At 40.6% G+C, this 27,127-nt stretch overlaps 1 protein-coding gene across 2 annotated transcripts in view; it reads left to right on the top strand.

Annotated features, from left to right (window-relative positions):
* atad2b (ATPase family AAA domain containing 2B) overlaps positions 1 to 27,127 on the top strand; it is a 66,519-nt gene that overhangs the window by 16,699 nt on the left and 22,693 nt on the right. For both annotated transcript variants that reach the window (XM_086263024.1, XM_086263023.1), the window contains exons 20-25: positions 836 to 971; positions 2,488 to 2,681; positions 2,767 to 2,926; positions 5,439 to 5,561; positions 7,349 to 7,477; positions 26,103 to 26,840. In XM_086263024.1, coding sequence (XP_086119150.1) covers positions 836 to 971; positions 2,488 to 2,681; positions 2,767 to 2,926; positions 5,439 to 5,561; positions 7,349 to 7,477; positions 26,103 to 26,840 — 1,480 coding nt within the window. The remainder of the gene's footprint in view (positions 1 to 835; positions 972 to 2,487; positions 2,682 to 2,766; positions 2,927 to 5,438; positions 5,562 to 7,348; positions 7,478 to 26,102; positions 26,841 to 27,127) is intronic.

Here is a 27,127-nt window from a genome sequence, read left to right on the forward strand (position 1 = left end):
CCACCACAGTGCTATTTGTTTTTCTTTTTTTCAAAACACTGCTTAGCTGTGCACATTCACTGAGGACATCTGTAATACTTCATACATGCATTATATTTAGTAGAGTTGTGGTTGAGAATTTATCAAACACCTTTTAATAGCATTAGTGTTTATTAACCCATTGTTACCCACTCTGATTTGCAGTTTTTGACAGTTAAGATAACCTTTATTATTCCTACAGATGGGAAAGTTGTTGCTTTTATAATATAAGAATTTCCCCACAAGAAATCTGCCGCGTGTTTAAGGCGATGCATTGTCTGCAAACCTTGGACAGTGGGCTGTTTATCAATTGGGTTCTATTAGAAATAATGAGTCCCGTTTTCTTTTTACCGCTTTGGTTTGCAATTTGGACTTAAATATTTTCCACGTTCATTAAGTCCTGTGCTTGGTTTCTGCTGTGCTATTTTGTGCATTAGTTTAATGTAGCGACAGATGAAAAGAGGACTCGCGTCAATGTCATAATTATTATTTATCATTGGCTTCTGTGTTAACAAAAGTGTACATAACAAACTTCAGTGGAAGCAGTTAGTTTGTGCCCCTGGTATCAAACTGAAATTAAACTGGCTCAAAGTGGAATATTTTCACATCTCATGAATTCTACTTGGAACAAAAATGAATGAAACAACTGCCTTATAGTGCTCAATGAAAAAGGGCACCTTAGAATAAACATACTAAGTATACCGGCGTGGCAACAAGGTTTGACATGTTCTGTTGGTGAGTCTTTTTCAGAAACACCCTTATTTCTTTTTTCCCTTTTTTAAAAACTCCTTTTTCTTTTCTTTTTTGTTAAATACAGGTGAGAAGTATATTCCAGAGGACCTATGGGGAAGTAGTTGCACTGTCCCCTCCGGGAGAAGAGGAAATACGGCACTTCTTCTCTGACCTCCTGTTGGTTCAAGCAGCCAGGCCTCCACCACGCCTCAGGAATGCAGGTATCTATTTATGCATACATAAGTAAATAGCATAATGACTCATTTCTTCTGTCAGTGCTAGAGGGCAGTGTTGGCTGGTGTTGACTGCTTGTATTATTCCCTCTCTAGCTCTGGTTTCGTATTTCAACTCTCCTTTTATTTTGGATTAAATGTAGACTGGAGGAGCAAATGTTATTTGATCGGTATGTTAAAAACGGTCCTTGTGTGTGCGCGTTTGTGTACGTGTGTCCCTAATTCATATTCTCAGATCAAAGCTTTGTTTGACGTGTTCAGAATTGGTTTAATTTCACCTCGGCAAAAATATGTACAGATGTTAAGGTAATTAGCGTGGTGCACACAGAAGTGTAAGATTGGCCCAGTGTGAAACCTGTGAATCCTGGGCATTTCTATTTCTCAGCCACATCAAAATCAGGTCACAGCACCCCTCAATCACATCCCCATCCACCAGTACAATTACCCCCTGCTATTTCCCTACTGCTCAATCTCAGTGTTCCCAAAGTCTACTGTTCCAGTTCAATATGAGAATGCTGTCCACCCGGGCTTTCAAATGGAAATGGTGTCCAGCATTCATCTTTCGATTCCTCATTGATGCAAACCAGGAGGGTCCCCTGCTGTACTCGCTCTGTGCTCTTCAGGGGCTCCTGCCTCTCTAAGACAGCAGTCTGATTTCCTGCAGAGAGGCCAGCAGAAAAGCACAGAGAGGAATTGCTGTGAGAGGGCCCGGCCGCGATTAACCATAATTAGAATCAGGAGTTGGATTGCTGCTGCTGAGTGAAGCGCCCTTAGGTGCTGTATAGCCCTCCTAACGATATCGGCTCATGCCTTGGGCAAGTATGGGCACCTCTAGAGACGAAGGGTGAAGATCTGCTGGCTTTGCTTTATCGCTTCGCCACTGGCCAGAGGCTGTTCCTAGGTGTATTTCAAAACCAGGGGAGTTTTATTTCGTTAGCTTAATTAATCTTTAATCTAGGGATGCACCTTCACTGCTTTTGACATTTATTACTGTTTTTCTTTGGAACAATAATTGTTTTACTGTTTAAATGTCCAAAGAGGGTATGATAAGGATAGACAACTCCAATGAGCTATGAAACTGTTATTTATTGACTTTTTTTCCCCCCCCCAACAATTTCTTTGTTTCGATGGCATAAAATCAGTAAAAAGCAGGAAAAGGTAACACCTAATTAAAAAAATTGGCATTGGTCAGACAGTTATTTTGTCTCAGCGTATCCTTACATGTTCTTCTTCACTGGACTAAGTTTGTTTGTTGTTTGCAATGGTGCTAAAAGGAAAAGGTCAATAATGACTGGTGTCTGACTTTAAACCAAAAGATTTTGTTTAGCAGCTTTACTTGTGCTGATAGTTGAGCCAAATCTTTGGTGCTTTGTTGCTAAGCTATAGACGCTCACAGTTCTTAAATGTGTTAGATTTTTTTTTTTTTTGTCTTGCTGGATGGATGGAAGCAGTGTGAAAACTTTATATACTTTATGCACTTTTCTTGCTTTTCCTCCTCAAACAGATAAGTGTGAAGAGGTTCTGCCAGTGGCGGAGGCTCCAGGCCCGAGAGTCCTTTCAGCAGAGGAACAGCGTCGCCTGGCTGAACAGGAGGAGAACACATTACGGGAGCTCAGGCTCTTTCTCAGGGACGTGACCAAGCGCCTGGCCACTGACAAACGTTTTAACATCTTCAGCAAGCCAGTTGACATTGAAGAGGTAGAGTGGAATTGATTTGTGGAGGGACTGACGCCAGCTTTGTCAAACTGTGAATGAGATCACAAACTCAGTGTTTATGTTTCAGGTGTCAGACTACCTGGAGGTGATTAGGCAGCCCATGGACCTATCCACTGTCATGACAAAGATTGACACCCACCAGTACTTGACAGCCAAGGACTTCTTGGTGGACATTGACCTCATCTGCAGTAATGCTTTAGAATACAATCCCGACAAGGACCCTGGAGGTGAGAAGTAGTTGGGCTTGATTATGAATCCACGTACATAAATACAATCTCACCAGCAGGCTGTCACAAATGTAAAATAAAAAATTAACAAACAAAAAAAACTCATAAATAGTCTTGTATTACCAAGGTAGGCTGAGTATATCTGTTCTATCTCATAATTAACTCAGATCTTATTTTGATATCAAGCTTTCTATACACCCCTTGGTAGTGAAGCAAATTAGAAAATTTCCCCAAAAGTTGTATAATTATTTAATCCCCAGCTTATTTGTGATATCGTCCCTAAAACTGGCACAATATCTATAGAAAACTCCCAGTGTCCAATTTCCTTTGATGTTATATCAACATATCCAAATAAATATGAGCCTGTGTATCTCTAGTCATGGCTGTGTTCCATTAGACCACCACTGGTGAGTAAAAAGTAATTAGATGTAATACTTAATGACTTAAAAGGAGAGCTTCCAGGCGGTAAAATTGCTTAAATATGGTTTTCTCTAACTTGGAAATTCAAATGCAGTACATACGGCCCCCACTGAAAATAGCATTTCCACAGTGTACTTCATGCTCTGTAGCTGTGGAAGGCTGCATATGCATTAAAATTTAATTTGTCTCCTTTCTTGCAGTTTGAACTGAATTTTACCCCATCCACACTTCATCTCAGCACATTTTCCAGGCTTAGAATGGGCTTTATAAGGATTGGTGGGAAACACTTGTAAACAGAAATATATTTCATTTTCTATACCTTACACATATGTCTGAATTTTGCATGACAGGAAATGTTCTGGGGTGAATAGGTTCATTTAAGTTCAGTTCACAACCACAACACAGCCTCCTCAAGGTGATGTGTTTTATGCAGAATTTACAATTAATATAATATAGCAGTTAGCATTAATATAATATATTATTATATAATTATATTATTGTTGCACCAAATGATTCAAATCTGATATAATGTTTACTGAAGGCAGCATGTGGCAGGCCTGCGTTAAAACATTCACTTAAAATTGCTGTTTTAATTCTTGCCTTGTGTGTTTAGCTGCCTCGGCACCCTTGCTAGAATATAGCTGCCCGATACTAATGGGAAGCAATTCTCTGCCCAAAGGAATAAATCATATCTCTGTCTTTGCAGCCGAGGTCCTGGGTCATTTGTTGGAATGCAGGGCCTACAAATGATACACTAAAGGGAAAAAAAATTGCAATTAGGCAATTTAATAAAGAAGACTAACGAAGCATCTTGTCTGCTCACCCTGTGCTTGGTCCAGGGAATATGGCCCAGACCCTGCACAATTATGCTGCTTGGGAAGTTCTCCACCAGCTCTCCTAGTGCTTGGGAAAGAACCTCATTATCCCTCTGTGGTCGGTTTCTCCTTGTCCTTCACACTGAATTTAGCGTAAAGTCCTCCACGTCCAGTCATGTTGGTTTGCTTGCTTTATACCTCCCCACCTGGCTAAATAATTTGTTTAAAAATTGGGATATCTCTGTGCTCCACAGTACGACTCAGGGTTAGAAATACTCTTTAGCTGATTGGGGGAAATGGCAATAACAACCCTTTAACTATAAAGGAGCGCTAAAGCAACAGAGTTGCATGTCAGTCCGTCCCTGCCAGTTTTAGATGGGGAGGTTAGTCCATGAAGTTGCAGATGAGCTCTTGGCATCCCACCTGGCCTTTGACATTTGGGCTCATGCACGTGCATTTTTTCCCCTTATAATGCACGTGCATGAGCATACTGTGAGACGTGCTCTGTCAGTAGAAAAACACACACACATGCACCCAAATTGCCTCCATTGCAATTAAGTAGCAATCCTCCAATTAGACAAGGGAAGCTGGCAGATTGTGACCTCTGCCACTCTATGCCTGAACTCTTCTCCCACTGCCTGCTGTAATGAGAGACGGCCTGTTTACAGAGACTATGCTTTTAGCCTGCCTCTGCAGCTCTGCCTTTATTTTCCCTCCATGGATGCAGAAGCAGGGGGAAAGGAGGATTTAATGATGCTGTGACACATCTAAAGGGAACAAGGCCTGGAAGTTATAAAGGTGTAAGGACTGTGAGAGATAATGAGTGTGCATTTTAAAAATATTTCTCTTTGTATGTGCAATATACATGGTTGTGTGTGCATATAATGCACCCAACTTTGTCTTAAATGTTTGAAGTAGTGGCATTCCTGCTTTCATGTCTGCAGTTCTGCCCACTAACATTTCTCACTAAAGCCAGCTCTTTCCTTTCGTTGGTACTGTGAGAAAATTCTACACTCCCCTTTCTCACAGATACAGTGGAATGGGTTAGGCTTTCTATTGACTCTTTGCTTTGCCTGCTCGTTAGGGTATGGAGAGCATGCTTTCATGATGGGAAGCAAATGAATATTTAAAATGCCATACCAGAGATTTGGGTAGATGTCTGCACTATGTTCTCAGCATGTCTCTGAACATATGGCACATGAATGCAGCCCTATACAGAAAGCTGTGGTTTGTGTGTTTCTTCATTTGTGTTGTTTTGTCGTCTCCTCCCTTCTCAGACAAGGTGATCAGGCACAGAGCGTGCAGTTTAAAGGACACAGCCCATGCCATATTCGCTGCTGAGCTGGACCCTGAGTTTGATCGCATGTGTGAAGAGATTAAGGAGGCGCGCAGGAAGAGGGGTAAGAACTTCATTTAAATGGAGAAGGGGGAGTCGGGGTGGGGGGTTGCTGCAGATCCAAACATCCTAAATTAGCTGCTTATAAAAAGAAAAAGAAGAGTTTTTCCAATGTGATCATTTTAATAACTCTTACTCCAGTATTTTGTTAGGAGTGTTTTGCTGCGTTTCATTATATTGTTGTGTCAGCTGACTAATGATGACACTTAAAAGTACAGTTTGTTTATCTAAATATCTAAATATTTTGGGAGAATATTCAGGCTGAGCTCAATAATGAACTCAAGCCAGTTAATGTCAGCTGTGTGGTTCCCAGCCTGTCTGCTCCCCCCCTCCCCCTCTCATCTGGAAAGTCTTTGATAGATTCTTTCAGAGAATAGAAATTTGCTTTTAGGAAGAAAATCTGTAGGGTAGCCCAGCAGTACTTGATGGAGCAGTCAGTTTTTAGTGCAGAGTATGTGGCACAAAAAGGAGTGGCGCCTCAGGCTCCAGTGTTTCAGACAGTACCTTCTGTGCTAGCTGTCTGCCTGACGCTCCATATTTGTACACTCACCAAACAGCCCCAAGCAGTGCTGGGTGGACGGAGGGTAAATCTAAATTAGGCTTATGCACATAGAAGCACACAGGCAACGCAGTAATATGATGTGTTTTATGTATGCTGTCAAATACTGAGCACAAATCTGTATAATCTTGTTTAAATATTCCGATTGCTTTACATGCCCACGTGGGAGTTAACATTAATTAACAACATTTTGTACAAAGAGCACAGCACACTTGTTACATTCCTCTTAGTAATGTAAGCCATGACCAGATTGGGCTACAAATCATATCTGTGTGGGCATATGCCGACAGAAAAAACAGGATGTGTTCAGTCCTTGCACTGACTTTTTCTAGAAATGGACACAAAACTGCTCTTGAAGCTGAGGTTATCTTCCATCTTCGCCTCTCAAAGTGATGCGACTGCCAGGGAACTGCACAAGAAGACCAAATTTCTCATATAAAATATAATCTGAAGTATGCACAGAGGTCTTATTGACATCAGCCACAGAGGCCTGACAGTTTTTTTGTCAAGCAAAAAAAGCCAATTTTCAGAAGTCACCCTGTTTCTTTTGATTTCCTCTTTTAGCAACTAAAAGCACAGGATGCTAAATGAATATTGCAGGAGCAGAAGTCAATTGCCTGAGAGGAGGAATATAGCAGTGTAAATATTTAATCTTCCAGTCAAGGTCCTGCTATAAAGCTATCAATTAGCCCAGCACTGCATGATGTCCAGCTGCAGCGGCGTTCAAAACCCACAGTGCGTCCGGGGGTGGGTGGGGGTTCCTCCCCCATGACAAGATGAAAGGAGTTGTGATAAATTTGGCTAAAAACTTAAATATCGCCGGATGTTAGAGTTGAAATGTCTCATTTTCAGGGGCTTGCATGTCTCTACGCTTCCAGTTCTGTTTTTTATTCCTGTCATACTCGAGCTCCGAGTGAAACATAACCATTGCAAATTATATCTTTGTAGTTTTAATATTAATGTCTGTGCTGAATGACACACAGTTGTACTTCACTCGGCATATCACAACCCTTTGGTCATCTTTGTGTGTCACATCACATTTTTATCAATGTCTGCCAACGTACCTTCATAGCCTTTTGGTGTTTTATTCTCACATACACGCTGACATAATATACTGCCAGCAGCGTGTTTCAGAAGTGCTTTTCGTGTTTACACACACCGAACTGCACACGCACACAAAGCACAAAGAGTATTGTCCATTGTCGGTAACTGATCCTCTGTGGGCACCGCAGACCTTCTGACGCCGGCTCAGCTGTCAGCGGTTCCGGGTGCTGGTGCAACCAGGAAGCACCACAGTGCGGGAGAGGAGCAACCCAGGAGCAGCACTCAGGGTGATGCCACTGAGAAACATTGCACCACTAGTGAGTATTTATGCAATCTTTTAGACCACACACATACCCACAACGGGGGTGGAAGATGAGCTCAACAGGCTGATCATGCACACGCTTGCCTTGTAGTGTCAAGCAAATGCAGAAAAAACTCAGATTCTCTCCAAATACTGCGAGCCTTTCTGCTTGACTCACATTCACTCAAAACTTTTGACTCTCCCAAACACAGCAGCCAGCAGCTGTGTCGTACTGCAACAGAATACCAGATGTATGTGATTCTCAACACACACACACACACCCCACACCTGGCTCCTCACACACACACATACATTTCTCAGCAGTGCAGAAGCAACACAGTGAGCAGCCTCATTAGCAAGGCTGCTCTCTTCTAACCATTCAGAACATGACCACGCCACAGAGCAATTACATGCCCACCTGTGGCAAACGGCAGGTGCCTAAAGGTGAAGGGAGGGCCGGGAATGGATGGGGGGCAGACTAATGAGGCTGTTACCTTTTTGCAAATCAAAGGTAAGCAGATTATGCAAGTAATCTGAAAAGATGTTCTCTAGCATTTACCTGGATAGGGTAAGGGAAGACTGAGATGCTAGCCAAAGGGTCTTCTGCAGCCATGAGATCAACAGAAAATGAAAAATTTAGAGATCACTTTGAGACCCTCGCTTCTTTATAAAACTACATCATTACATAATGATGGTTAATTATCTGAGATGATCAAATTTAATGACTGAAGTGGTAAAAGCTATTTAAAATGCTCTGTTGTGGCTTTTTGTGTGCCTGTGTAGTGCACCAGTCCAACACTAGGTGGTGCTTGTCTCTCATGAGAGTTTACCTAAAGGAACCCCTACTGTGTGAGTAAACCATGCGTTCTCTGAGGGAGATGGTGCCCTCTTGAGAGAGGAGGGCATCTTTTTTGAATGGCAAACATCTGAGAACTCAAGCTCACTGCAACTCATCAGGTTCTGTTAAAGCCAAGAGTAACAGTTTGATAGTGTGGAGGTGAAATGTGCAGATTAATGTTCACCTAAACAGCAGTTCAGGGTTAACTAATGAAGCTTTGGTAGAAGACTTTAACATCACACTCCAACACAGTCCTGTTTCCACCCCCTTTTTTTTCTTCCAATGTAGCACTGGAGAAGTGGAAACAAAAATATGTTATATTAGCCAGATTATTCATATTTTAAATAATCTCCAAATTGCTGCTTGTTGTATTGCATCACATGATATTATGCAAGTGTATTTAGTCATAAGTTGATTGCTAATAACAATTATTTGCAAAATTTTAAGTAATATAATCTGTAAATAATCCAAACAAATCAGTGGCAAAGTGAAAGAAGGGTCTAATTTATTAATCTGCACAGACCTTTTTTTTCTTTGATAACAGGTGACAGCCAGCTGTATGTGCTACCTTTAGCTGCAGTCTTTATCTATGACGCTAAATGTCACAGATACTAACCAGCAATTTAAAAGCTCTTGGGAGAGTCGTTATCAGCCTCCACCAGAGACTTAATTAATTAGGCTAACTCAGGTGATTAATTGGTGACATTGGCAGCCAGTTCTCACCTGGTGCACCTCAGCAAGGCAGCTATTAGGCTAATTGAACCAGTTATGTGCCGAGATATGACAAAGCCACATAACAAAGGAATGGAACATCAGCTGGAAGAGATGCCAGAGCTGAAGAATCGTTCCTGAAATCGCACCCACTTCAGCCAGGTCATTCTGGAGTTATTACCTTTCCCCTGTTCTTCTGTGGAAGGGCAGGACACTTGAAGGTCAAAGTTATCCTCGATCATTACCTTCCGGGGATAGAGCCTATCTGGAGCTCTTTGGGCATCTGCAGCTCTATAGGGCTTTTATCTGGGCCACCACTCTCCCTCTCCTTCCATCCCTCTTTTCTGTTTGCCTGAAGCTGAGAATTGCCCATGACAGTCAGATATAACAGAGTGGTAGCGGGGATGCAATGCACTATTTGAAAGCATGGAGAAAGTTACGTGGAAGGCTTTTTGAAAGGCTAGCGGTATTTCTGATTCAGGTGTTAAAAGCAGTTTGGGTAGATAAGCCGAGTCGTTGAGAATGTAGATGGTGGGCGGGCAGCTGCTGCTGCTACCAGCCCTCTCAGGGTTAGTAAGATGGGAGACCTTGCTGCTGTTAATGCACAAGGAAATGTGAAGGGCGATGGGGTTTCCATTAGAATCCATGGGTGGCTTTGTGATCGTTTCTCTGCTGCCCTCTCCTGGACGTTCTTTTCTCACCCTCCCCCTTCTCCTGCCACCCCCTCCCAGGAGAAAAACCAAGGCCCATTACCTGGGCCAAAGGCTGGGTTCATTCATAGTGCATCACCACCAGCATTGGGTTCATGTGGAGTGCCTTCCTTTCATTCATAATTTAGCCCCCTGTTTTCCTGATTCACTGATGACTGTTTTACAAGCTAAATCAGCAAGGTTTCTTTCTGTGACCATCACAAGACAGCTGTTGATTAATTGCTTAACTGAACTGCAGTTTTTGATTATTCTCTCTTGCTTTGTCTCAAGCGGCCGGCTACATTTTCACTTTGGCAAAGACTAAACTCGGTCTGTTTTGTTGGCACGGTTCACCAGTGCTTTTCTTTTGCTACTTATGAAGATTGTCCTATTCAACTGTTGAACCGTTTGTGGAAGACAAGAGTAATGATGCAGATGCTGCATAATGTGTCCTCCGCGTCACTCAATGGCACGCCCAAGGCAACAGCCACCCAGCTGCATTCATGTAGATGGAACACTGCTGCGCCTTGCCTCTCCCCAAGCCTGGTATCACAATAAACAGGCAGATCCTCTCTCCATTGCCAATGTCAATCCATCATAAGACCTTGATGGGGTATTTTAAAGTCACAATAAACACTCCTTTTACCTCAGGCTGAAGTAGTCACTGCATAAAAGGATGGCCTGAATTTTGGCTCAAAGGGACAGCAGGCACGCAGCTTGTGATTTGCTGTGATGGTTGCAGCGCACAAGGAAATAGGTTAATAGAAGGGCACTCTGTTTCATTTATAAACACAAAGCAGAGAATTTGGTTAACTTCATTTTCTCATCTGTGCCTTTCATATTTACATGGACCCACTAAATTAAGTTTTACCTTGAAGTCAGCGTGCCAAAGACATGTTGAATCTGCAGCTGCTGCAAAGCGTTTGTTGTCTTTGTAGCTTTTATACAGCTCTGCTCTACAGGTGCTGCATGTAACCTAACATTTCAGGTAAATGGAATACGGATGTACAATTAGCCAGTTTAGATTTCAGTCCAATCATCTCATTTAGTTTGCTCCATTTGCTAAATTTTCTTAAGTACTTTAATAAGTTCCTTTATTTGATTTGATGTTATGGTTCATAGTTGAAAAAAAGTAATAATGGCACTTGTCCTGTTTAAGAGGCTGCCGTGTTTGCCAAATGAACTTGAAAATGAAAGAGACAGTGTTGTTGAGTCCAAAGTTTTAAATACCAGAACACAATTCTGTGGGAAGGTTTAAGCACTCGGACTAAAGTTTAGATGCTTTTGAAAATAATGCCTCAAGTAGCTTTCATTTGTCATTACCTTCATACAGAGACACATGGAGGGAAAAAAAGCGGCTATTTTGTGTAAGCGTCCATGACATTCAAAACAGCACCAGTTCTCAGGTGCACACATGAACAGCTTTTGATAGTTCGCTTCAAACATGCCTAATTTCTTCTGTGGTTTTAGGCTGTCTCAGTTGTCTCTTCCCAGCGGGGGATCTGCCATTCCTTGCAGTACTTACTTTTCTTGTCGCTGAATATGGTTCTTTATCATTATCTGTATATTTGGAGTTGTTATCTTGTTGAACGAAGTTAGGACCTGTCAGTTGCCTGCCTAACGATGTCTCATGAGAAGAATTAAACACCCTAAGGACCAAAACTTGTCATAAAATAAGGTTTTGTTTTGGGGTTTTTTGCAGTTACATAATACATTCTTGTATTCAATTATCTAGATATTTCTTCATGATAGTTGTTGATCAAATATAGTAAATTGCACATTTCAGTTTACATTACATGTGCTGCAAACCCTTGTAAACGCCATCTGGTACAGACCAGAGGTGATGAATCATCCTGTTGTGTGGATTTAATATTTCCTCAGCTTCTCAAGGGTCCAAATGAGAACATGCTGGTGGCCAGCAGCAGAAAACAAAGCACCTTGCCTAAAGCTGAGGTGATGATGTTATTATTAGTTATTAGAACTGGACACAGATTCTCCTCAAGTCACTTCTTGGCTACCAAGCAGAAGCAATCTTGAGCTGCACACTCTGACACCCCGTGGCAGTCACTAATAAAATCCGTGCAAAGCCCCGAGCATAAGCTGCCATTTTGTGGGCACAGATGCCTCTTGGATCATTGTGGCACCAAGCGTGAAATGAATGTAAAATTATCTGTGATGCCTCTTGCTTCAATTTATTGTTTTGGGGTGCAGATGAGCTGACATCAGTGTCAGCTTATCTGCACTAGTTAATGTCTTTGAAGATTCATTCTGCGTATGTGGATCTTTCCACTCCCAACGTATCTCCGTGCATTGCTGTTGCCACATGCTAAGTGTGCACAATTTACAGCGTTGTGTGATGAGGCTCTTCACAGGATTTTAATGTCTGTTTTTTATTTCTGTGCCATGCAGATAACCATATATATTTTTTTAAACCGCTTACATTTCTGTCTGAAAGAAATGAGCCTGGAGAGTTGCACTAGAATGATTGAGCATCAGTGCTCAGTGTCTCTGTGCATGCCCAATGACGACAAGCTGTGTTGCCTAAGGACGCTAGGAAAGGGGAGAGAGAGTGAGGGGAAAGGGGGAAGTAAATGAGTGAGTGAGGGCGGTAGGCTTCTGAATGCTAGACAGAAAGTATTATAACGCTGACAATTCCCTATTATGATATATGGTTAATGCCTTTTCAGAGGCTGTGCTTAGTGTTGTACAGACAGATTAGGGCAAGGGTGAGTATGAAAATACTGCCAGTGCGTAGGTGTCCATTTTGCACAGTGTTGTTTTTATTATTTTTGTTGTTCTTTGTGGAGCTCGGTTGAGCCTAAAAGCTTTCATACAGTGTATTAACAGCGACATTTCTGCTGATGGACTGCTTTATCAAATGACTAAACCTCAAATGACTCCTTTTGTTTTCTTTCTAGGAATATCTTCCGTCATTCCTGAGCTTCTGTTGGTAATAGACAGGTTTGAATTTTCACAAAGGACTGGCTTGCCTGCCATTCCAATTAAAGTGGATCTAGAGCTGTGCTTTCTGTGATAAAGGGGTTCTCCTTTTTTACTCTGCCTCTCTCCAACATTAGAGAGCAGCCCGGCATTCCAGCATTTAGTCTGTACTACAGACAGAAAATTATACAAGGCCTCCTGGGCTTTTACTCTCATTGTTTTTACCATAGTGCAGTCGATTAGTCAGTTTCAGTAAACATCAGAAGCTAGTAAACGGCAAGCAGCCTAATGGGGTGCATTCCCTCTCTCTGCCCGGTCCTGATAAGTTGTAATTGACTGGAACAATTGCACAAACATGATGCATTAGTGCTTGATTAGTTGAAATGACATATGGATTTGTTGATGAGGCCTAAATTGTCTTTTGAACTTCATGCAATACTTAAACTCGGTTTTATAGGATGTGAACTGTTATCAGTGTTCCTATTAACATCCTGCTTTTTTCATAACGTTTGGCTTGGTTTGGACAGCACGCTAACAACCTTTTTCTACAATTCTTATTGAGTATTTTGTTCAAACACGCTTTACAAATTTTCACTCGAGTGGTTTTAATCCTTTGGCTTCAGCGGTTATTGGTAATGATACCGACACCTTTCCCCCCCCCGCCTACAATAGAGAAGCTAATCTCTTTGGTGAAGATTAACTTTCCTTCATATAAACTCACATATCCATGCTCACATCTCTGGGGACTCTTTAAAAGCAGAGTCACATTAGACCATCATAAGAAGAGAAATGTGTGGTGACAAGGTTTTTAATTACATCAGTTTAGTCCTACAATCACGTCTAGGCTAATCACCACATCTCCATTAAACCCGGAGATCAGATGCACTTTTCTCTCTCCATATACGTCACCTTTTCAGAAAAAAAGGAGGAAATAACGGTTTTTAATAATCACTAGCCGCATTTTAATGTTCATACTTTTATAGAAATCAGGAATTTTACCCATGTTTTGACTTATAAGCAGTCCATGTGGGCCCATAGTTTGTTTTTGTTTTTTTAGGCATGCTTGTTTCCAAGTATGTCCTCTACAGTTAAAGCACCTGATCCAGAATGGTTGTAGTTTTGTATATCAAAATCAAAAAATCAAAGATCAAAAAAGCTATAGTAAAGAAAATGGATTAGACTTTTCCATCCAAATTCGATCGACTTTTTTACAGCGAGTTGACCATTGTACGTTTCACATGAAACGCCAATTACTCTGGGCAAGTATGCTCTACCAAAAATAGTGCTTTGTTGTGTATCTGACGGACAAAAGCTAAACCAGTTCCACACCACTCAAGACATACATACCGGTATTACCGTGAACGGTATGATATGGCCCAGCCCTACTTTCACTTATTTTATTCATCACTGCATTTTGTCTTTGTTAGGGACAAGGGAGTGTAAATTGCTATATTCACAGACCTTGAGCTATTTCCATTTTGAAGTCAGGTCTTTAAGTATTTGGTCAGTGACACAATTTTCATAACTTCTCTACAGTACCTCCCTCACCACCACCACCAGGAGACTTGAAAATGAAGCAATCAAAATGTGATTGAAGTGTCATCTTGGAGCTTTAATTCCAGAGGTTCAAGGAAATTTAGCCAAGGTATCTACAATTAAATGCAGTGTTTTTCTTGATAGGCTTTTGAGGGGAGGCAATCAGCCTCTTCCCATATTTTCTGCGTGTTTTCTAGTGATCAGGGAGATGGAAAAAAACAAAACAAGAGTGAATAAAAGTCATTAAAAGAAAAAGGTAAAATATTTTTTTAAATGTGCATGATAAATTATGTTATCCTGTTGCCTGGCAGCCACCTGGTAACAGGTTAAAATGACCTGCTTTTTGCCTTTATGCACCTAAAACACCATCGAAAGCATCCCGTTGTAATGACAGTAACGTCTCTTTTTATTTTCACAAAAGCTGAATTAGAAATGATATAATAGCCACATGTTACCTAGCAATGGCAAAAATGACCAATTTTTGTATTTCTGCGTCTTATTACACCTTATAAGAGCGTCATATCATTTTTATTTCACAGCCAACGGCACGAACAGACCAAATAATGCTGTAGCAATATGTGGCAGGAATCTGCAGTCACATGTCATATTTTATATTAAGATGATTACCGGGATTCAGATGGTCTAAGTTTAATAAATGGCTGTTGAATCGTGAAAGGAAAACGGCATACAGAAAGGTGTCTGTGTGGAGGAAAAGAATCTCAGTGTAAACATCGGTTAATTTAATATTCCTTTCTGCCAAGTCTTATTATCATACAGCTGTGACAACCAGAATCCTTTAACAGACTCACAGGGTATCTAATTGGTATCTAATCTAATCAATTTAGCACGTGTAAGACTTTCAGCAGAGTGCAATTGCTATCCCTCACTGTGAATGTGAAATGCCTCCTGATCTTGGCTTTTGTCAGACGGACAGTAAAATGAAACTAGGCCTAGTATGTTTTGCACTAAGTGCCGCAGCAATTTCCTAATGTTGTAAACCTGCTCAACATTTCTGATTCTGATTTTGATTCTAGCTGTGGCATTATATCCCAGAGTAATCTAACCGGTAATTTCCATGTAAGACACATGGACTGTATGACAAGTTATTTTAATTTACCTGTGAAAGTTCGCGGGGCTCCGCAGACGTGTCACCATTTTAATATGTAGCAAAACAACGTCTATGCCAAGTGAAACTGTAGAAGTGTTTACAGACGATAAATAGATTAAAACTTAAATTCTACATTATGTTATAACATAACACAGATCTCTGGAGAGTATAGTGTTCCCGTTTTCTTCACGGTGTTTTATTTTACACTATAGCTGGCTGTTGAACATTACTGCCCTTGTCAAAAGACTTCTGCCAGGTGCATGATCGTACTTTCTCCACTCCAAGAGGAGTGCTGTTACTTGCAAATCAGTCAAAATGAGTCAACCGGTGCAGATCTCTCCACCCCCTCCCACTCCTGACTTACAACATGTGTGTATGCATGTTATTGCTGCAGGCGACAGATCTTTTTCCCCAAAAGGCTTTCATGGCCTGCTTTGTATGTGCATGTGTGCGTAGGCTGATATCTTCAATAGTTCTTGGAGCTGCTGGTGCGTGAGGGCATATCTGTCTTCTGTGAAGAGGGCACCACAGGCACTGTTATCCCACTGGCCATTTACTGAGCAGCAGAGAGGAGAAGGACAGGAAAAGATTGATGCTCTGACTGAATTATTTTCTCAGTTCTTCTTTCTTTGGCTGAATTTACTCTTTGTAATACTACTAATATGCAGTAGCATTACTGGGTGGCAACTCTGACACAAAAGAAGCTATTTGTTGCACGTTACATTTTATTTAAGGCTGCTCGAATATAGCAAAAATCATGATCCCAATTTTGGTGACTAGCATGTTATTAATGAAATGATTTTTCTTCCATTTATACTTCATATAGTTATTGAACTTAAAGCATGCCTTTTTACTGGAGGGTTCCCTAATCTTTAAATATAATAGAAATGAAAAACAAATTGAAGAATGGAGGAGAGTGTGGCAACACAGGGAATTTAAGGCTCAGACTAACAGGTGGCCAACTGGTGGTCTGCCTCCTACGTGGTAAGTTTACAGGTACAAGCAGGGGTGAAGAGAGCCCCAGGCAACGGTGGACCTGGTTGTCTCGTGAGACCTGTATAATACTCACGGGAAGAGCAACAGAGAAGCGCAGCTAACATCCAGCTGTCCCAACAGAAAGCAGACTGAGCGAGAAACCTACAGACAAAGGAAGCTGCAGGCAATTGTTAATAATCCTTCCTCGGGTTCACTTATGGAAACCCTGTGAGTTTATCTTTCACTATAGAGCTTATTGACCGAAGGCTGTCTTTTTTTTTTTTTTTTGAGGCATCTATGCTGCAAATGAACAAAGAGTGAGTGATCCAGAGATTTCAGGGAGGGGCAAAAGGAAGGAAAAGGTGTGTGTGGGTGGGGGGGGGGGGGGCTTTGGTTTACAATATGAGAACAATCAAGAGTGTTGCTGTGAAAGTGAATACAAAAAGTAAATTAAAATTTGCTGTATCATATGGGCTCCATTTTATTAGGCTGAAATATGTATGTTTCTTTCTGGCATTGTGCTAAAGCAGGGTGTTGGTGAATAATCTTACCCATTAAAGTGAGTGCTTTTAGTTTACAGTGATGCTTGCTGGCGTTGCAGATGGAGGTGCTCTTTGTGTGAGCGCGTGTGTTTGTGTGTTTTCTATTGTGACTTCATAAAATCAGTGTGCTGCACTTAGAAGAAAATTAACCCCTGGTTAACCCCTTTCACCATCACTGAACTTGCCAGGATACTCCCTCAGGTCATTGCTCCAGCCAACACAATAGCAAGAAAAGAAGCTTTCAACCTTTTTATTGTGTATTGGTTGTGTAAATGGTAGAAATTATTTGCCAGTGCTTTAATTGTGCTAAACAGAAGCGGTTTCCTACTGGCAGAGCCAGGCTACCTGCATATCCCTGCGTCTTCGTGCTAAGCTGCACGTACTGTTGCTTTGTTTAAAGTTCAGAAAAGTGGCATAAAGAGACTTTTGGCAATAAAACTGTTTTATTTTTTAACCAAGAGTAGTGGCACAGCCTGAGGTGGAGGTGTGGTGGGTGAATGTGTGAAATGGGAAGGTAGTGACACAGCAATAGAGGGAAGTGACTGATCTCCTTAATTTCAAGAAGCAAGGAGCGGATCATTTATTGATCCGGACATTTCATTAAGTGTCAGTGCAAAGTGTCACATCAGTTGATAAACTAACAGCCGGCTTCCTTTCATGACTTGGAGACCCCGAGGCCGTGCGTCCCACGATGAACTTTCTCTTTTGTCTCCTCCAGCGTTTTATTTGTCATCTCGTGTTTTCTCTTCACTCATTCGTCTGCATATTCTCCTGTCTCCTACTTGAAGCATATATGGTACATGCTGCTGCTGCTATGTGCTGTTGCATCATAGCTTGCAACCTGAAAAATAAGTAAAAATTTTGTGTTTTTCTTTATTTAAAACAGTTGTGATTAAAGTGTTTTTGTATATGATTTCATACATGAAGTCCTGCTGTTGGAATGTATATGTAAAAGTGGAAGCACAGCTAAAGGAAATCAAAGAGTCTGTCTCAGACTGGTGTCAGTCAGTGTTTGTATGAAGCTGAGCTTAAATGGCCTTGAGGCGTTTGAGAGTTATAAGTCAGTTTATCGCATGCATTCATTTGAGTGAGCAAAATTATATCCGCATTTATGAACCCATGAGGGACACATCATATAATTTTGAGTTTTTTCTCATGTCCATAAGGATCAATAATTGGTGCAAACTGCACCTGTGTGTATCACGTCTGCACCTAATATATTCTATACAGAGCATTTTTCATTTGCCATTTGCCCCACTGGTATTGCTGATTCAAATGAGTGAAGGCATCATATTAAAAACCTTTTTACTTATACATCCTCATGATTTGCATTTGAAACAACCCTTTAAACAGGAGCTTCTCTTGATGTAACTTTTTTTTTGACATTTCCTAATATGGTTTTCCCTTTTTTTTATGTTTGCCTCTGTAAAAACAACATTTAATTCATTAATTTGGTTTAAGTTATCAGGAAGCAATGAACTGGAGTTTGTTCTGCAGGCAGGGCAGGGGATATGCAGCTTTTGTATTGCTTTAATTACTACTCAGTTGAATGATTTAGAAATGGCTGCAATCCCCAGAGAGGGATACAGCTGGGAAAATACAGTTTTTCAAGAATAAGTGCTTGTTGCTAGAGTTTAGAACAACGTCGCCAATCCATTTGAATTACAATTATGCTTCTTTTTAGAAAAAGGTGGTGACATTTAAGCATGTTCTAATAGTTTTAAAGGACACCTGGGGATAATTTTAAAGTAAAAATCTTGTGCATTTTAAGTGAATAATCTGTAGACTTTGAGTGGCATGGTGTTTACTGTTTACTTGGACAGAATGTGTGTAGAAAGTCTTTTAAACTTTTAAGTTTGGGTCACAGCTCTTAACTCCAAGCTCCTCCCCCTCTGTCTTGGGTGATCAGAGCTGGACTGATCGATACTTCATTAATGTTACTCAATTGAGGCCCCAACTTCAATCGATTCCAGTGACCTGGGATGACAAAAAGCTGAGTTGGAAGCTGATCCATTCCTGTCGTGGTGCTTTTTGTTTTGTTTTTTCTTTTGGACCGTCATATTTTTAATTCAGATGTGGATGCAGGTGGAAAATACCCTATACCCATGCTTGCAGCGAATTCATGGCTGCCTGCGTACTACATGTATGAAGGAAGGTGCACAGAGTCTGGAAATGAAACGGTGCATCACAAAGGTAATGTCATAAATTTCTAGCTCCTCACAAGCACACAATTATAATACCTTTTCATCCAGAGCACTGACCATAACAAATAAATATTTGTTTTATGCTGCTCACAGTGGTAGAGTACCACATATGCTTTTGATTTCTGGAAAACACAAGTATTGATTTGTTATGGAATAACTTTTTTCGAGAGACATCCTAAGTAATAGAAGTGTGTCTTTAAATTTTGTGAGTAGCCTATACTGTATGTAAGTCATAAAGTTTACTAGTGGTGATTTGCCTTTTCTCAACTTCCCCCCTTATTCACAACGTGTCCTTATATCACCAGAGTCACACGCTCATATTCTGGTTGTTTTTGTAATCTCTTAAATCTGGAAGTCTAATATCAGTGCCTTGTCTTCATTTCTCGAGAGCTGCAGTAAATTGACCTTACATTCAATAGCTTGACTCAATTGGATTCTGCTGTGACTAGCACGCACACAAATCCTATGTGGTTATTAAATAACACATGTAAACACAGAAACAAAACCATCTGTATATTCACATATTTTCTTGGGAGCTCGTTTCCCTTAGTCCCATAATTTTGTAATATATTTCCCTGCATGAATGCACCGCTGTGTTGGCCTGCTGTCCCACATGCAAATTCATAGAATAAAATTACAGAGCAAGCTTTCTCTGTAGGCAAGGAAAATTTTGCTCATTGCCATGGAAACACACACTCCACGCCCTTACACACACACACACACACACACACACACACACACACACACACACACACACTCACTCTTCGTTCACACACATTCAGCAGGAAGGAGGTAAATGGGTTAGTAAACAACAGTACATCTGTCCAGGTTGGGAGAGAAACATACTTGTGTCGAGTGGACCAGGGAAACTCCTCAGACCAGTGCTGCTCAGAAAATTAATGGACGTGAAATTTATCTACAATTTCGACAGGGCCTCAAATTGTTTGTGAAATGTACGTCTAATTAAAAAGGCAGCAATGCTTACAGTGGTGATGACGCTTACAAATTAATGATTAATTAAGTATGTAGAGTGTTAAAAGCTGTATCTCATATTTTTTTTAAAAAAGAGAGACACAGTGAATTCTGCAAATATATAAAGTGCAGACATTAGCAGTCTCTTGGCTATTTTTCTGAACTAACGACCTAATGACAAAAAGGATTTTATGGATCAAACCAGAGAACCATTTTTATATGCACTGTCTGCCACAGTTTAGTTTTATGTCTGTGTTCAACTGATGTTATTCTGTGAAGTGCTCATCACTTCATGGTGCTTAATTATGGTATGTGTCATGATTGTAGCTTTTAAACTCAGTAATTGTAGCAGCTTCATTGTCCTTTACATCACTGAGCGTAATAACTCATGTCTGGGATATATTCGATCAGCAGTGAAAAGTTTAAGCTTTACAGCGTAATTCTTCCTCTTTTCTTCTTTGGCATTGTTGTATTGAGGAAGTGAGATCATTTTTTTTGGCCATTTGTAAATGCACAGTGTTTGTCAGCTGATGTGTGAAGGGGTCACAGTGAGAGAACATTGCAGTAAGATGTGGAGCAGCATTTCTGCTTCTTAAAGGATATTGGGAAGAATTGTCATATGTATTGTGTGTCTGAGTTTATGCCTTTTAAAATAGGTTTTACACTAAGGGAGAAGATGAGAAAAGACTTCAGTTATCCTTCCTCACCAAAGTAAAGAAACGAATTTATAAACTATGAATTTGATGGATAAAACTGAAGTAAAATAAGATCAGTCTTTCTTTCTTCTCAGCTTAGCAGCTTATAAAGACTTGAAAGTTACTCGTCCCTAACAAAGTAGGCATCAAGCACAGAAATCCCTATCCTTTTACTTTTTAATTAATTAGCGTTGTATGTTAGTTTTTCAGATGTTAAACAAGTAATACAGCCAATGTCTAAAATGAACAGTCGACTGTGGTTTTGTGGCGCATCCTGTAAACTGGCGCCCAGTGAAAATAACCCGGTGTTTACTGTTGCCCACAAGGACTCCTGTTAAGCATTAGCAACAAAGATAAAATATATTATTCTCATAAAATGTTGAACATTTAATTTAAGAAACTTTCCTTTCTTAAAACTTTAACATTAATCAGCCCAATGGGTTTTGGATTATGTAGGCCAAGAACTGATTAAGAATTAATAGTAGTTGAATGGATTGATTACCTTGATTTTGTTTCACTAGCTTAAAGGTATTCAGTAAGTATGACTTAGCACTGATAATGTGGCATTGAATCCATATTCCTAGTATATGCAGCCTTTCTGAGGTGGATACACTTTATGGGCTAGTGTATCACGAGAGAATAAAACTAATGAATAGTATATGTACACCACATTTCATAATGCTAATGGTATGTGGTTCTTCAGAGAGACTATAAACTGTATGATCTGGACAATAATGACAAGGCTTTGGGGTATTTACTGGGTCTATTGTGCTAATGTTACTAGTAACATTTACTGGATGAGTTTACTCACTTTTAAAGTGAGTAAATTGAGCGAGGTACTCGATCAGACGTAAATCGGACACATTCACATTTATAGCCTTTATATAAAAAGACAGGCCACAGAGACAGCAGCCCATTGGTTTGTGAAGTCTCTTTCTGATTTTTTCCCCCCAACTCTAATAGGACCCATTATTTATAAGATGAGCATTGTGTACATAATATGAGACCTAAAACTAGCAATTGAAAGGTTTTTCTTGGGAACCCGAGGCACCGATCCCTGGTGGCCATTACGAAGAATGCTGCTTTAAAGTACCTCAGCATTGGTTTACTTTTCAGATCCTAAAGCTATGTCCATATATTATAAGGTTTATAATTCAGATGACATCTGATTAATGGAAAGGAAGTCTGAAATGGGTTTGGATGTGACTTAAGAGTGGTGATCCAATTACAGTGTATCAGAAACATTGATTCACAGTTTTTCCCAAAGGCATTGCCAGAGTATGCTGCTGGGTTTTTTTTTTCCTCATTGGTGTCACTGAACTGATTTATTTATTTAATACTTGCTTGCATGGCAGCTTGGATAGCAGTCTCCTGGGGCTTCTGCTTTCAAAATGTGTGTGTGTCTGTGTGTGTGGACCCGTACATGCACCGTGGATGGGTTAGACACTTTTAATTATTACAAAGTGCTCTGGTTCTCTTTCCCTTCGTCTTCCCGTCTCCCCGCCCCCATCAGCATATCTCCCCTCTGTGGTTGGCTCTTCATGCTCTAACGATTTTCATGCATTATTTAAGAGCTCACAATGACGAGTCATCTGCTGCCATTCCGACTCACCTTCTCTTCTCTCAGTAGGATGCTTCATATCTTGAGGTAAAAGTTTAGGTAAGAAAGCAATATTTTCTCAGCAGAAATTGAAAAGAGCCATGCTGTGACTAATCGCTGGACTTGGCAAGGTGATGGTGCTACGTTATTACCAGCAACCTAATTCTGAAAAGTTGGGCAGCTGCGTAAAAATGAAAATAAAAACAGAATGCAGTGATTTGGAAATCTCACATACCCATGTTTTATTCGCAACAGAACATAGAAAACATGTTTTGAACTGACAATATATACCATTTTAAGAAAACATTAGGTCATTTATGGCAGCAACACATCATAAAAACATCGAGACTTGGCCATGTTTACCACTGTACAGCAACCCCTCTTCTTTTAACAGACTGTAAACATCTGGGAACTGGAAAAATTAAGATATAAGATTTTAGCTGCTCAACAGTCCTGTGTCATTTTTGGTCTATTGAATGGCCCAAACAGCACTCAGGCCTGTTCAGCACCAGGACTCTTCTATTATGATACCATGATGTTGGATTAGATGCAGTATGTGGTCTTGCTTTGGGGCTTTTAGCCTTTCTCTTGGTGGGACAGTGGAGAAAAGACCAGAGGAATCTTTGAATTAGCCTTATGACATATGAGTCACAATTTCAACACTGAGCTAAAAAGGCTCCCAGAATCATGCTAGGGTTTGTTTGTTTTGATGCAGTGCCACCTCAGGGCCCAAAGATCAGTATTGCTTTTTGGCCTTGTCCCTTGCGCACACCGATTTCTCCAGATTATCAGACTCATGTAATCACATTATTTATGGAACTTTACATTGTGAGGCCAACTTTGCATCGTCGAACATTATTCTGAAATTGTTGCACAATTTGTAGTCCCAGTTTTTGCATATTTGTGAACCTATGCCCATCTTTACTCCTGAGAAACTCAGTCTCTGTAAGATGCTCTTATGGTAACCAATCATGCTACTGACCTGTTGCCACTTAACCTAGTTAGTCCCAAAATGTTTCTCCAGCTGTTTTATTTTGTGCCCCTTACTGTTTTTTTTAGCGTTTTATTACCCTTATTCAAAGTTTGTGGAGATGTTTTGCTGCCATTAAATTCAAAAGGCGCTAATATTTTAGTTCTAATATTTGATATGTTTTCTATGTTCTGTTGTGAATAATTTTACACAACTTTTTCAGAATTGGGGTTGTATATCTGGAAGGTTTAAAAAAGTGGTCAAAAGTGAGCATTATGACCAGATGAAAAGTGCGCGCACACACATTGTTGCTAATGTGAAATATCTGCTTACAGAATCCAATGTTTATCCAGATTATTTCTTCTTTGTTGCTCTCTTTGTCCTTCCCTGGCCCTTCCTCTTATAACAAAGAAACTATTCTGAGTGCCAGTCATGTCTGAAGAATAGAACTGTGCGCCTGCTCCATAGCGTACCCTCCAGCTGTCATCTCTTTTCAGATCAGATCAGGAGGAACCAAAAATGAAAGGTGCATTCCACCTTAAATCTAGCCCAGACTGCAGCCCCTGCACCTGCTTGAGAGAGGCTTTATGGCAAACTGTGGGCACAATGGCACAGTGTTGTTTTGTGGTGGTAGTATGAACTCTGGCTCATATTGCCCCTAGTTCTGCAGTCCTCCGCTAATGGGAAAGGTGGCTCCTACATTACTATATTAAAGTGTCTTAAATCGCAGTTCTTTTCACTTATTTTTGGAATATTTTTATATAAGATCAGAAGGTCTGCGCTTACTGTGCATGAAAAATGCTACTAGCTCTGGATTTTGAATGGGATTAGTCCCCCAATGTGACGCATACCTAGCCTGCTGAATGGCTGGACACTTAATAAATGGTGAAAGCAGTAAAAAATTAAAGAATTCAAGGCAGCACTTACGTGGATACCAGTGTGAGTTTAAATAACCAGGGACAGATGGATTTCACTTCTTATTCTTCAGATGCAACATGAGAATTTAATTGTTACTGACAGGAGAAAGACAATAATGTAAAGTGATGCCACAGAGGAGGTCTAGATAAAATTATAATGCTGCATGCTTTATTGCTTCAGCCCTCCAGATGCAGAATCATGCATTGGTTTTGTAAGGTATATGTACGTGATTAAAATCTTTGGAACGACATACAAGTATGCTATGGATTTCTAAACACAGCTGAAGAATAGTCTTGTGTAAATAGCTGTTTGCTGCAATAATTGTAATACATTATCTGGCATGAAGTGTACTTTATTCCTTTCTGAGCTGTCTCCTGTGCTGGTTGTGGCTGACAGCAGTTTCGTGACTGGTCATTAAGAGGGTCACTAGAGAACACCATTACCAAAGATGAGTCCCATCAGCAAGCACTGGTTGACTAATTATCCTCTTTGTGTTGTCTATTTCTGGGAGACCAAATATAGCTTTTGGTTGGTGCAATAGTTGTCATTGCTCTTCTGTTCTCATTATGGACAGGTACTTAACATAATGTACATATACTGTGTGCATAACCACATCTCACTTTTAGAGTGGAAAGATGAAACCTGGCTAAAAGCACTGGAGGGGAGAGAGGAATGTGAGATTTGAAATTTGACAGACAGCATGCAGGCATATCCTGATTTCCTTTCAGTGTGTGCCTATTCATATCTTTGTGGGGAGCAGGAGTATTCAGGCGAAAAGCTTTACTCAGTATGTGCAGTACAGTGTGATCTCTGCCTAATAATTTTAAGGAGCTGTGATCCTTAAGTCCTTTGAGAACCAAGCTTACATATGTTATTGATTCTGCATAAAATGCCAATTTGGCCGATTTAGATCATTCAATGACCCTCTACAGAATTATAAAGCCTAGTAGTTTATGAATATTAGAGAGTCCACAGTGAACTAACAGTCCAAATCACAGCTCAGCTCATGTAGACATGTGGTCTTATATTCATGACTTTAGAGTAGATTTCATGGACTTGAACTGGAGCCCTTAACCATAATTAATATGTGCCTAACCTTATTGTTACAATAGTCCTAATATATGTTTTTACTTTATGAGTTTACTTTACATGTCTTAAGCAAGACATGTACCCATAATGTTGAGTGTGGCTGTGTAAGCAGGTCTAGCTTCCTGCAACGTGAGTAATATTTCTGAGCAGATTTTTATTTATTTATTTTTTTAAACTTGGGAACAACTTGTTTCTTTGGGGTTAGAGTCTGTGTGTCTCAGCCACTTATGGTAATGTATAAAAAACTGACTTGTGATGGAGCCGTATGTGTGTTTTGTTTTGTTTTTCTTTCACAGTCTTTCTGTATCTGTCCTTCACTCTGACTTTGTTGCTGTGGTTTGTGTCTGCTCTGTAAAGCAGCAAATGAAGGCAAATGCCTTGAAGTTTTACTGCATTTAGCATCCTTGTTGGCTTGCTGTGACACTTTAACTGCACTTTCAAAGATCAGGCTTTGGTTTGCTCTTTCCTCTCAAAACCCCAAGCACCATCTGTTGTCATTAGTGTCTAAAATCCATGATATAGCAGGACTGCTGTCTCTGTCTGGTTCTTCTCTGTGATCTATGTCACCCGCTGCTTATTACCCTTTGAGGAAGGCCAAATGTCCAGATTTAAATGCAGTGAACTTGTAATACATGCTGTGACTCTATGTGGGCAAGGAGAGATGGTTTGTATAAAATTTACAGTATGAGAAATGGATTTTTCTAAGCATTAGTCGTTGTGGAGGTGTGTTGTTTTGAGTTATCTGTCCAAAATGCAAGATTTCTGTTAAAACAAAAAATGCTAGCCTTGTGAATATTTTGTTTAAATTAATATTGTTCCATCTTGTCTCTTTTCCTTTCCCCTTTTCCTCACAGATTATGTAAAGCGGAAGGTTCGGAGGAGGCCATCGTGGGGGCGGGGCATCATACGGAAAAAGAAGAACTACAAGAAAGGGACAGAGGAGGAAGAGGAGGAGCCTGAAGCAGAGGTGGAAGCGGCAGGGCCCAGCGACTCCTGTTTAACACAGGATGAGGAATCATCTTGCGATATTACAGGTCCCCAACCCAATGGCCATCATCCACATGCCCCCTCCACAGAAGAAGAAAGCTCCAACGAACCCCCTGTTGCAGCTCCCGATAAACCTCCAGATGCTAGCGAAGCCAGAGAGGCGCCAATGCCTAAGGTTGAGGAGCCGGCAGCTAAAGAAGCAGAGCCTGAGATCACAGGGAAACACACCGAACCACATTGCCTTGGTGGTAGTTCTCAGCCCAACACAGATGGGGATAGCGAGGCCAGTCGGGCTGACTTCCAGCCTTTGATTGAAATGTCGGTGTCTTCAGATGCTGAGGACCAGCCTAAGCACACAGAGGTTCTCCTGGTTTCACAAGTGGACTGTGTGAATGGAAATGAGTCAATGGACAGCCTTGACTTGCAGAGCCTCAAGGGGAGCAGTGAGGCAGAGACAAGGACTCCTCAGAGCACGGCTGAGGGCTCTAATAGAGCTGAACAGGATGAGCACAAAGACAAAAATGAGAGCAAACCAACTCAGGAGCAGCATCCTCAGGATGGAGTGGCAGTAACGGAAACTGTTGAGGAAGATCATAACAAAGAAGGTATGTTAGTTATGTTCCAGCATTAATATTGGTTAACACAAATGTAGAGCTTTTGCTTGCAGTACACGCTTTTCACTATTAATGCTTTCTCACACTTTCAAAATCCAAATATATGTGATGAGTTAAAAAGAGAGAGATGCAATGTCAGGGCTACTTGTTCTGATCTCTTAATTTGACTTGCTAATTTTTAAATTCTAAATATGTTTTTATGCAAAGTTAACAAACATCTGTGAGTTTTTAGACATTCAGCCAGTGGGTTGCCTAGCACTTATCTATGATAAATTACT

The sequence above is a fragment of the Aulonocara sp. 'chitande type north' Nkhata Bay genome, linkage group LG15 (genome assembly GCF_057382095.1).
Source record: "Aulonocara sp. 'chitande type north' Nkhata Bay isolate Kocher_YH1m ecotype deep benthic linkage group LG15, A_spYH_male_GT1.1, whole genome shotgun sequence".
Taxonomy (NCBI): domain Eukaryota; kingdom Metazoa; phylum Chordata; class Actinopteri; order Cichliformes; family Cichlidae; genus Aulonocara; species Aulonocara sp. 'chitande type north' Nkhata Bay.